Source organism: Oncorhynchus nerka, linkage group LG24 (assembly GCF_034236695.1).
Source record: "Oncorhynchus nerka isolate Pitt River linkage group LG24, Oner_Uvic_2.0, whole genome shotgun sequence".
Taxonomy (NCBI): domain Eukaryota; kingdom Metazoa; phylum Chordata; class Actinopteri; order Salmoniformes; family Salmonidae; genus Oncorhynchus; species Oncorhynchus nerka.
Window position 1 is genome coordinate 16,707,282 of NC_088419.1, and position 13,130 is coordinate 16,720,411.

The 13,130-nt window shown below is 41.9% G+C and overlaps 1 protein-coding gene across 1 annotated transcript in view; it reads left to right on the top strand.

The window, feature by feature from the left end:
* The first annotated feature begins 1,246 nt into the window (after nt 1-1,246).
* The window catches only part of ppp2r5a (protein phosphatase 2, regulatory subunit B', alpha isoform), a 76,538-nt gene continuing 64,654 nt past the window's right edge, over nt 1,247-13,130 (top strand). Inside the window, exon 1 of the mRNA XM_029631010.2 lies at nt 1,247-2,373. Coding sequence (XP_029486870.1) covers nt 2,229-2,373 — 145 coding nt within the window. The 5' untranslated portion in view covers nt 1,247-2,228. The remainder of the gene's footprint in view (nt 2,374-13,130) is intronic.

The following is a 13,130-nucleotide window of genomic DNA, read 5'->3' on the forward strand; positions in this document are numbered from 1 at the left end:
TATTTGTATTTTAATTTGGATCACTGTTCAACATAGATAAATCTTTTTAAAGATATGAGGGTTGATTCTTAACCTTAATATACCCAATATTGCACCCATTTGAGAATCCTTACAATGAGTTGTCCACTCAACATAGAAGACAAACTTACAAGAGATTCCTGTTCTCACGTTTTTATTTTGTACATTAACTTTTGTATACAATGATCCGCTTCCCCTCCACCAATCCTAACCTTAACCATTAAATGTGTCTAGGGGCAACTTCACCCTAAGTTTGAATTCCAAGTTTGAATTCCAGTCTTGGTTCCCCATTCTGAATAATTAGCTGTGTCACTACCATATCACACTATAAGTCATGAGTATTCACAAAGGCCACGAGACTAAAATGACCATTAGTAAAGTCTGTCAGATTTCCCTACAAAATATTTAGATGATAATGCAGCAAGCAAGTCCCTAGACATGACAATACTTATAAAAGTACATTAGAACCAAACTTTGGGTGAGTTAGTAGTGTTGTTAGTACTACATTATAACAGTTCACAGCCCATGCAATGCTGTTCAAAGGTTTCTGACACTGGTCTCCAACCTGTTTTTCCAGTATACTTTCCACTTCTGTTGTTGTAACTTGACATGTGTTTGCACTGTGTTAATCCTGTCTTCACATAGACACATTTTTACTGAAAGGAGACTAAGAATGCATGATAGTTTGTAGTCCTGTCAACCTGCAACATTATTTTGTGTCTGTCTGAAACATGGAAATCTGGTGTCTGAGCTAGTGCCTCCATCATGAGAACATTTTCTTCTGCTCTCTGCATGTGATCACATGTGTAAAGGTTAGCATGCTACTAGTGCTGGGGGCTTACATTCAGAGGATCACATGATTGTGGGGTCAAACAATCTTTTTAACCTCACACCACACTGTTGGATCTCTGCTGCAAATATAGGAGACATTAATTGGATGTTAATGTATCCTCTGATGGATAAATATATCAAAAGAAGCACTCGCCTGAAATGGCAATGTTGACATTTTTTGTTTATATGGACACAGTATCCTGCCTATTTATAAACGTTTCCAGTTGCCAATTTACTATGATTTGTTTTCTGTGCATATTGTCACATGGTTTAGAGCCCGGTCTTCAATTGGTTTAAAAAAAAGGCATGAGCATGCCTGTTTCAACATTTTGGTTGGACACTGCAGTTGTCTGTCAAAGACGTAAACTTTTGTCACAAAATGCAACCCGACAACGATGTACTCATAAAGCTGTTAATGGTTGCACTGAGTTTGCAGTGTGGCTGCTTTTTACATGGAATTGTGTAATCTAATAAATCGAAAAAGTTATTATTGACGTCCGAGCACAAGTAAAAAGTGATTATCGGTGTGTTCAGTGCAACTCGATATTTCCGACTAAATGGACACGGGAAAGTACTGAACATGACTCCATTGGCGCCGTGGTTCTTCCGATATACGAACGTTGCTGAGTAGTTCGAGGTTGCCAGACTTCATTCGTCCAGACTGTTTTTCATTTTGACAAAGCCAACTGCTGCTAGAAGACACGGAATACAATATTTATTTTTCTTGTGGAAATAGTATGAATTTCATCATGACAGTTCGCTTTAAATTGTAAATGTTCATATTATCTAGGTAACGGTACGTTTTAACGAAGCAGCTAGCCAGATAGCTAACGTTAGCCAAGCAGCCAGCTGGCTAGCATTAGCATTTGTTTGTCATTTAAAAAGCTAGCACTGACAGCTAGTCTTATGCTAGTTAGCATAGGTGTTCTCTCTGAAGTAGCTAACATTAGCCGGTTAGCTATACAAATGACAATTATAGCAACAGGTTGCTATATTGCAGAAATTACAATTTAAATATACCCAGCAATTTAGTTAAGCAGTGTTTCTGCTGTCAGTCTATTAGCTAACGTTTACCTAGATACGTTTTCTCAAATCTGTCATGAGTTGGCTGGCTTGTTGATACGCGTAGCGTTAGCTAACGCTAACTAGTCTTCTAAACAGCTCGCTGGACTCAACAAGCGGGACGAAAATGCGGGCTTTACATGGAAACTGATTAACTAGCAAGCTTCTTTTTCAAAGTTTGCTGCCTACGCCATTTCAAGTTGCAGAAGATTTTGATGCTTCTGAACTGGGAGACATAGACCACTTGTGGGAAACCCTAAATCTATCGTTGGTGCACATGTCCAAAAATACTTTTACGTTACAGTTGATGCTTCAAAATGTCGGCTATCTCTGCGTCTGAGAAAGTGGACGGGTTCACGCGAAAATCAATGAGGAAGGCCCAGAAACAGAAGAAATCTCAAGGGTCGTCCCAGTTCCGAACTCAAACTTTTACCGAGCTTTCACCCTTGCCGCAGCTCAAAGGTAAGAAAATAAAAAATGCTGCCTGAAATAGTCTCAAGTGAAAGGGTGGCGGTGTTGACACTTCCCGTTTACTCTAGCAAACGTTATCAATACCTGACGTAGTCGGACATTAACTATTTTCTACCAGTCTGTACAGAGATAAAAATGTGTTGGTCAATGAAACGCGGAAGCTTTGGGTAGCTAATGACAGTTGCATTTTCAGCCTCTGTTCTTTGGCACCCAGCTGTGATGTATGCTCACAGGGAGGACTGAAGTGCAATCCTGGCAAAGTAGGCTACATCGAGAGATTGATCTAATTGCTCATACTTTTGTGTATATTGTGCACTGCCTACGTTTTAGCTGGTGTGAAATCCCCGTCACTGCCTGTCAATTTCTCCACTCAGAAATAGCACCGTTGTTATTTATGCATGGTAATTGCTCTTTTGACAGCTATATATTTTGTACAGTCCTACTAGTCACGACGCATCTGGATAGTTGTTGGTTATTTTCCTGTACAAGACATATGGGCCAAGGCCAGACACATGCATTAATTTATATTTTGAATCCATGAAAACTACAGAGCCCTCAACATCGGCCTACTACATTAACTTTATATTGTTTGTTTTGGTAAGGAGAAGCCTGCATATGAATTAAATGTTGCTTTCTGAGAATTTCATCCTAGCTGGAGAGTGATATTTTGTACACCTTGGCAGCCAGTAGAACTGTAATGTAGCCTATCTGATCTATACTGAACAAAAATATAAAAGCAACATGTAAAACCAACGTGTAAAGTGTTGGTCCGTACAGCTATTGAAGCAGACTGAGACAACATTCCACAGGCAACTCTGTGAAGGAGCTGTCAATACTGGCCGGTTTTCTGATCCACACCCCTAGCTTTTTTTAAGATGTCTGACCAACAGATACATATCTGTATTCTCAGTCCTGTTAAATCCAAGATTAAGGCCAAATGAATTTATTTCAATTGACTGATTTCCTTTATATGAACAAAAATATGTTGTGTTTATTTATGTTCAGTGTAGCTTCTGTCCTGGGCCTTGAATGTAGTGGCAGATTGCTAAGTTACAGGTAGCCTTTGTTTTACTCAGAGGTTCTTCAATATGGAGTCTTAACATAGAACAGTGACATTGAAGAATGTTCACCTTACCTCATATCGTGCAACATTGCAAGTTAGTTTCACTGGAGGGAATGGGAATTGTATGCTGCCAGTGCATTGTTACTGTTAAATCTGAGTCTGTTGCTATGCCCTGCCATATGCCCTGCAATTTTTGTTTTGTAGGACATTTCAAGATGGATACTATAACAGTTGCCTCAAAATGAACATTTCCAAGGTCAAATTCCTCAATCCAAACCGTTGTCACACAGTGAAACCTATAGATAGGGATTACATTGCTTCATGCTCAGCAGTATTATTGGGATGGAGAGAGCGGTTCAGAATCCAAAACCGCTTGGCACTTAAGTGCATACCTCTTTTTATTCTTCATTCAGCAATTATGCCAAATTCATTCCTGGCCACACATACTGTATCTCAATGACATGTGTGAATTGAGCACCAGTGTTGAACTTCTCTTAGTCAATCCACACTTTGCATGATCAAGAGCTTGGTTATTATCTGATGAACTCCTAGTGTGTGTGTGAGTGAGAGAGAGAGAGAGCGCGAGACAGTCCGCTATATCTGGGGCCCTGGATGGGGCAGTGAAGATGGGACTGAAAGCCTCACACTGTAGCCTAAATGAGGTGATTGTGGTGTGCGTTTTTAAAAAGCAGGGTAGCCACCCAAGTATCAGGATCCAGCCTGGGTAGTAATTGTTCATTCAACCATCATGAATTATTCCTGATGGGAGAATTGACTAGATAATCCAAACCAGGTCATTTGTACAGTTCATTAAAGGAAGTTGTTCCCCAAATGCAGCTACAAGGCATCTGTGTTACAATAACAATTTGTTCTTTAATGTTTATGCAGAGTAATTTATTGAGCCCCAATAGAGAATTATGTGTCGCTGAAGCCTTTCTGGGAGAGAAATGTCAATGTATTCAGGAATATGAAAGAATGTATCTCCTTTCACCTTTAAGAGTCCATATTGGAAACTCAAGAGTCACAATATCCTCACGTCTACTGCATGGTATGAGGGAAGACTGCTGAAACTTAATTTGCTAAAGCAAAACCTCTTACTGACTTCAGCAGTCAAGTTCAGACAAGTTAGCCTGCCAACATGTTGAAATGACGAGGGGGAAAAGTGCAGACACTGAACCTTGGGCCTACATGGCATTGACTAGGCTAATGCTGCTTATGGATTGAGGGAATGTTTGACTTGTTTATTTGTGACTTTTCACCTTTTGTTTGGTTAGAAACTTAATGTGCCATTATACACTACTCTGAATAAAGTCATTGATGGATATTACAGATTTTATTTTACCCTTTATTTAACTAGGCAAGTCAGTTAAGAACAAATTCTTATTTTCAATGACGGCCTAGGAACAGTGGGTTAACTGCCTGTTCAGGGGCAGAACGACAGATATGTACCTTGTCAGCTCGGGGGTTTGAACTTGCAACCCTCCGGTTACTAGTCCAACGCTCTAACCACTAGGCTACCCTGCCGCCCCGTGTGTCACAAGCGGCCCCACACCAGCAGGACCAGAAGGACTGGTGCCGAGGAGAGAGCCTAGGGGGCATCGGGCTTCCCTCGGTGGGGTGGTTTCCCACCTGCGCCCCCCCCCCATGACCTGCAGCAGCAGGCTTCCTCTCCTGATCTTTAAACTCAGAGAGGGTGGGGGGTGGGTATGGAGCACAGATTCTTTCTCCTCTGTTTGAATGTAAATGGACTACTAATGCCGATATAGAAATAAAGTTGATCAGTAAAGTTCTCAATTAGTCTATTTTATTAGTGTTTAGTAGCTAGTACTAACATGGTTAACTAGCTAGTATGTGGTTTCATGGCCCTTTCGATTCTGCGAGATAGTTGTAGTCGACCATAACCTCCTAGGCTACTCTTGTCTGAATGGGTGGCATTTTATTAATGATGTCACCGACTGGTTCAGCTCTGGGCGATAATGCTGGAGTGACTCGGACCCCTTTTTAATGGAGGATTGTGTAGGGGAGGGGGTTGGTATGTGGGTGGAGTGTTTTGTCGGGGGCAGTATTCCAGGCCAGTGACGTGTTACTGCTTGTATGCATTGAGAACCTTTTGAGACTCAGAAAACTCCCGACATGAACTCTGAGGGAGTACAGGAAGAACAAAGTGGGAGATAATCAGATGTGCACCATGTTGCATAAGGACAAAGAGGTGGGGTTTGGGCATTGGGGCAGTGCAAGTACAAAGAAATGTGTGACTTGTTTTCAGCATTTCTGACAGAATGACCTGCAGAATGAATAGCGCTGCAAGAATGCATGTCTATTTGAGTGACGTGACAGTAATTAGGCACAGTGGTTGGGGGTGATGAGAGGAGCTAACTGGACTTCTTGGTGAGGTTATGATCGCCATGACAGGGATGCTCGTGTGTCGTCAGACAGGATTCTGATTCACCCCACCAGCTCTCTCGCTCTCCCTCTCTCCTTCCCTATTTCTCTGGAGCAGAGACCTCATCCTACCGCTCTTGTTTTGGTTAACCTAATCTGTCTTTTCTTCTGATCCCCATCTGTATGCCAGTGAGAGTAATCGGAGAGGTAGCTTAATGTTGTCTTGAGTGAAATGGGTTGCACAGTGGACGAGTTACTCACCTTTTCTGTCGTGTGGCTAGGCTCTGGTGTTGATTTGAGCGCTGATTGTTATGGCAAATTAATTTGGGACAACTTATTTGTGGTTAGCGCCGTGTGTGGTTGTTTGACTCTGCTCAGGTGTGGGCCCCACACAGAGGTTTACGCCTCGCTCATTTGATTCATGACTGGTTTCATCAGTGGTTCCCAGGAATGCTTCCTGCCTACTCCCCAGAGGGTCACTCTGGTTCCCCCTGTTGTTCCCAATCAGCTACAGGTCGATTTGCTATGTCATTCACGTTTAAGTGTTCCCTGGGTATTAAGATGGATAGGTGAAGGCCTGAACTGTTTTGATTTCTGTTAAATCCATATCCCTGACAGGGAGCGATGTGGTTGAGTACCTCCGGTTTGATATAATTGGCTTAGCTGTGTCTGCACAACACTGATAGGGGAACAACAGCTTTGGTTTCATATTTAATGCCTCCATCCTCACATCACCTCTTTGTGTAAAAGTCATTTTACACAAATAATTAACAATTTTATTAATGTTGTGAAAAAGTGTTTTCCTCTGGTATAGTCCTCAATAAGCCCACACAACATGGGCATATTTACCAAAAAATAAACAGCTTGGCATTGCTCATATTTCTTGACGCATTCTAATAGGCTACCCGTCATAACTTAATGGCATTATTACAGTTTAACCCACAATCTATGCATCATGACAATAGCCTAAATGTGAGTTTTCTCAGCTTCAAGTTCCTTGGTATCCACATCAACAAACTGTCATTGCCCATGCACACCATGACAGTCGCGAAGCGGGCACGACAAAACCTATTCCCCCTCAGGAGACTGAAAATATTTGGCATGGGTCCTCAGATCCTCAAAAGGTTCTACAGCTGCACCATCAAGAGCATCCTGACTGGTTGCATCACTGCTTGGTATGGCAACTGCTTGGCCTTCGACCGCAAGGCACTACAGAGGGTAGTGCGAACGGCCCAGTACATCACTGGGGTCAAGCTTCCTGCCATACAGGACCTCTATACCATGCGGTGTCAAAGGAAGGTCCTAAAAATGCTCAAGGACTCCAGCAGCCTTAGTTATAGACTGTTCTCTGCTACTGCATGGCAAGCGGTACCGGAGCACCAAATCTAGGTCTAAGATCTACCCCCAAGCCATAAGACTCCTGAACATCTAGTTAAATAACTACCTGGACTACTCGCATTGCCCTTCCCCTCTCCACACCACTGCCACACTGTTGTCATTTATGCATAGTCATTTTAATTAACTTGACCAAAATGTACATACTCCCTCAACCAACCGGTGCCCCTGCACATTGACTCTGTACCATATATAACATTTTTTTACTGCTGCTTATCTCTATTTTTCGGTTAGGGGCTCGTAAGAAGCATTTCACTGTAATACCATTTCACTGTAATACCTGTATTCGGGACATGTGACTAATATAACATTTTATTTGATTCATGCTATGTTTGCGCTCCTTCCCAATATAAAGTAATTGGTCAGTTTGGGTAAGTACCTGTGTGCAGGAATGAGAGGGGCTGTGGAACCTGTTGTACAGAAGCTAAATGGCTTTACTACACAATGTTTGGCCAGCTATAATGCATGAATCACAGTATAGCACGCTGGGGAAGTACTGCAGCTGTAGATATTCTGATCTTTCATCCTGCAGTAGAGATTCTGGAGTGTTTATAGCCCCATGTTGTGTGATAAGACACTGAAATGATGACTCACTGGGAGACCTGCATTGTTGCCATGGCAGCCAGAAGCCCTGCAATGTATTTCTCAAAGCATGCTAGACCATTTTTTTATTTATTTTTTATTTTTCTTGAAGATAGCCGGCTTCATTTAAAGTCAGACTTCAGCGGCGTTCTAAAGCTGGATTCTGATCAAACCCTTGCCATTCTGGAGCAATTAAAACACTGATAAGTTAGGTCGATGGCTAAGTCTGTGTCCTGCTTTGTTAAATACACAAAGTTGCCATTGACATCTCCTGACTAATAGATTGATAGGCTTTGTCATATGACTCACTTGTTTCCACTGTGTGTGCTAAAACAGGGTTTCCCAAACTCTGTCCTGGGACCTCTCCTGTGTGCATGTTTTTTTCCCCCCCTAACACTATACAGTTTATTCAGATAATGAAAGCTTGATGATGAGTTGGTTATTTGAATCAGCTGTGTAGTGCTAGGGCAAAAACCAAAACTTTGTTTACATATCAAGAGGTTTCGGCGCGCTGTTTTGATTTGGCTCAATGGATGAGTTGGTCTCTTTTTATTCATATGCAAACTGCCTCATTTGCAATGGATGCTTGTCAAGTGGTAAATATGAGTGTAGTCTAGTTGTTTGCCATTTGTTCATGTTTTTCAAAAGAAGACAAACGAGCAGAGGACATGCTCCCTGTCAACCACAACCAGACACTTTGGAGATCATTTACATCAAGTTTAGCCTATAGCTAGCCCATCACAGCCTATCACAGCCTGAGTGCTATGGCTGGCACTTATGTGTGCAGATTAGGAAGTGCACTCTGCAAGAGTGCACTTCATCTATGGGTGGGAAAGCAAAAAGCAGCCTTGGGTTTTGGCTGCAACAGTGTGTAACTACAGGGTTACAAGATCAAATCCCATCGTTGATGATTATGTAATACCAGAGCATTACAAATAGAACGCTTATACCAGTACTAAATGTAACATGATGTAAAAACAACAATAAAATGTAACATTATGTTATTACAACATATAGGCCAGACTGAACAATGTGAAACATGTCTTATTTTTTCTTAGGTGATTTAGATGTGTGGGACAAGATTTAGTATGCGGTGTAGTGTTATACCTCTTCATGAGGTCAGACATGTAAGCACAGCCCCCGGTTAGTCTGGCTGACAGACGTCTTTCTCGAAACCCAGTACAGAGCTCTACAGTGCGACCATTTTACTGGCATATGCGCCTAAAAATAGATGTGGACGATCTGTAAAAGTCAAGTATGAGCACGTGCGAGTTGATTTATAGCAAAGAAAATGCTGCCATAGCTATTTTCAAAGTATTTCTGACGTTTTGTCTCATAGCTGTTAGCTAATCTCATAAAGAACTACGAACTCAAAATAAATTGAATCTTTCAGCACGGGCACAGCACGGGCACTGTTGCGCGTGGTATCCTTCTCTCACTGCAACGGAGCTGAGCGCACTGTGAAGTGCTGAAAGATATGTTTTGAGCATAGATGTTGGTCGAATTTACCCAATACTCTACTAAAGGGTGACTTTTTCCTTGTGTTTCTTGGCCATTTACGTCGTTTTGTTCACAATCTTGGTTGTTTTTCAATGTTAGTTTGACCTTGCTCAACTGCTAGGGAAGAAATATCGGAGAATCTAATTTATCTGACAGACAGGAGTGCCTCGTTACCACGGTAACGGCCCACCCATTAAAAGGGCAGCTGATCGTTGTTCTCATGTTCAAGAACTTTGTCATTTCTTATCATGAAAACACTAACTCAAATACTTTCGTTGTGTGCCTAAATTTATTTTAGGAGCACATGCTCCTTGTAACGCATTGATCACACCGACAGCGTCATTGCATGCAGCATAATTTGGATTTGTATACAACAAAAGTTCAACATGTACCTTCTGCTGCCATTTCTGTCAAGCCATCTACACATATAGTTTTTGATGCATATGTTTGATAAATCCAACGTACGCACCACACCGAATGCACTGCAAATGCCTTTGCAACGCAATGCTGCAAGACAAACGCAGCGTTTCATTGGAAATGAATATAATTATGGTGTATCAAAATGCAATGATGCTGTCGGTGTGATCGAAGCGTAAGAAATATCATCATAGACACCTGCGCTGTGGATTCCTGGACGACAGGTGGGGATTAACACTTTCGGTACAGTTGTTGAGGCTAAAAACAACCTCATGAGAATGATTGCAATGCCTACCAGGTGTGTGTGTGTGTGTATATGTATGTATGTATATTCTATATATAAAAATAAAAAAAACTGATTTTGAACTTCACAGGACCGTGTAAAAGCCCGGGCTTTGTGCGTTGGCGACCGTCTACTCTTAGCTGAGTGCCCAGGCCCTTATGGACGCCAGGGTTTTTATTTATGGTGTGTTGAGTGTTTGTTATAAGAAATTAGACTGTGGGGAACTTGCTGAGAGTGCATTGGTTGTATGTGGACACTTTGTGTGCACTGACTCACTCTCCAGTGCATTCTAGTGCAGAATAAGTCATGCTTAGCAATTACATTGAGTGTCTGAAGGGAGCAGTCTTCATTAAAACGTAGACAGATTTCCAGAGTAGATACAATATTACCTGATCACACCTGCAGCTGAGCCTTTTTTACCCCACAGTCTCATTAGGCCTATTACGTGATCAGCTACACTGTCATTTAATCATATTCAAATATTCTAGTATAGTGTTATTTCCTTGTTATAAACCTATCGATCCCTTGGGACTTTTTGCTAATTGTTCTTTCTGTGTTTAACACGTGTTCATTGTCAAAGAGTAGTCGGCACCAGGCCCACTAGGCCTCCTGTTTTTGTTGCAACACACTCTTTAATCGTCTCTTTGACTGCTCTTTTCTGTTTTTGTCACATGCTCAGCCGGCATCATTCGGAGTGAACCCTAAAGAAGCCTTTGCGACTGGTGTGAGAAGCAGACCTGACTGACCAGTCTTCCCCCAACCGGTTTAGCAACTGCAGTGGATTGTGCGGTATCAATCGACATGCATTAATGCCCACAGACTAGGCTGTAGACTGTCTGTCACTCCCTCATTTTATGACTCGCTTCACATGTTCATGCACTTTCTGTTTGCAATGGACCCCTACGTCGTTGCCATTTTGCACTGGGCCAGTCAGATCTAGGCCACTTTTTTTCAAAGCTTGACAGTGACATGAGAACCACATGTCGGTTTCTTTTGATCTAATCCCCCTGTGCTGTCATACCCATATTTAATTTATTCTCCATTGCATAAGGTCGTCTGACCCCTCCACTCAGAGGTTGTTGTCTATTTTTACAGTGTGAGAGGGTGGGAATATTCCGTAAAAGTCAATCGGCTGAATAACTAAATAAAGTTCAGGACTTGACCTATCAATATGTAAGCTAATAGGGAGGAGTAACGAGGTCCTGTGAAAGCTGCACCATGACTATCTAGAATGGAAACTGGCAACAAGTCCCGTTGGCACTAATCTACAATTTATAGCTTAACTTACAGTACACGTTTCTGATAACCTGCCAGTTGACTGAGCAAATCGTTAGGGCAAGTGTCGCTGCACTATTGTCTCTAAGCAGGCCTAAAGTGTAAACCCTGTTCTCTTTTGCGTCTCTTTCAGATTGATGTGGCGTAGCAGTGTAACCTACATTCTGTAATCTAGAATGTGTGCCTTGTGTGATTGGGAATATGATCATAAAGCACAGGCCTTATCAGGAGCCAGCGCTAGTGAAGCAGTGTCTTGTGTCCAGCGGTGGGGAAAGTACTCAATTGTCATACTTGAGTAAAAGTAAAGATACCTTTTTAATAGAAAATGACTCAAGTAAAAGTGAGTCACCCAGTGAAATACTACTTGAGTAAAAGTCTAAAAGTATTTGGTTTTAAATATACCTAAGTATCAAAAGTAAAAGTATAAACCATTTCAAATTCCTTATATTAAGCGAACCAGACGGTGCATATATATATATATATATATATATTTGTTTGTTACGGCTAGCCGGGGCACACTCCAACATTCAAACATAATTTACAAACATTTGTGTTTAGTGAGTCCGCCAGATCAGAGGCAGTAGAGATGACCAAGGATGTTCTTTGGTAAGTGTGTGAATTGGACCATTTTCCTGTCAATGTAACGAGTACTTTCGGGTGTCAGGGGAAATACAGTGGGGCAAAAAAGTATTTAGTCAGCCACCAATTGTGCAAGTTCTCCCACTTAAAAAGATGAGAGGCCTGTAATTTTCATCATAGGTACACTTCCACTATGACAGACAAAATGAGAAAAAAACAATCCAGAAAATCACATTGTAGGATTTTTAATGAATTTATTTGCAAATTATGGTGGAAAATAACCTAAGTTTATCTCAATACTTTGTTATATACCCTTTGTTGGCAATGACAGAGGTCAAACGTTTTCTGTAAGTCTTCACACGGTTTTCACACACTGTTGCTGGTATTTTGGCCCATTCCTCCTTGCAGATCTCCTCTAGAGCAATGATGTTTTGGGGCTGTTGCTGGGCAACACAGACTTTCATCTCCCTCCAAAGATTTTCTATGGGGTTGAGATCTGGAGACTGGCTAAGCCACTCCAGGACCTTGAAATGCTTCTTACGAAGCCACTCCTTCGTTGCCCGGGCGGTGTGTTTGGGATCATTGTCATGCTGAAAGACCCAGCCACGTTTAATCTTCAATGCCCTTGCTGATGGAAGGAGGTTTTCACTCAAAATCTTACGATACATGGCCCCATTCATTATTTCCTTTACACGGATCGGTCATCCTGGTCCCTTTGCAGAAAAACAGCCCCAAAGCATGATGTTTCCACCCCCATGCTTCACAGTAGGTATGGTGTTCTTTGGATGCAACTCAGCATTCTTTGTCCTCCAAACACGACAAGTTGAGTTTTTACCAAAAAGTTATATTTTGGTTTCATCTGACCATATGACATTCTCCCAATCAAATCAAATTGATTTATATAGCCCTTCGTACATCAGCTGATATCTCAAAGTGCTGTACAGAAACTCAGCCTAAAACCCCAAACAGCAAGCAATGCAGGTGTAGATGCACGGTGGCTAGGAAAAACTCCCTAGAAAGGCCAAAACCTAGGAAGAAACCTAGAGAGGAACCAGGCTATGTGGGGTGGCCAGTCCTCTTCTAGCTGTGCCGGGTGGAGATTATAACAGAACATGGCCAAGATGTTCAAATGTTCATAAATGACCAGCATGGTCGAATAATAATAAGGCAGAACAGTTGAAACTGGAGCAGCAGCACAGTCAGGTGGACTGGGGACAGCAAGGAGTCATCATGTCAGGTAGTCCTGGGGCACGGTCCTAGGGCTCAGGTCCT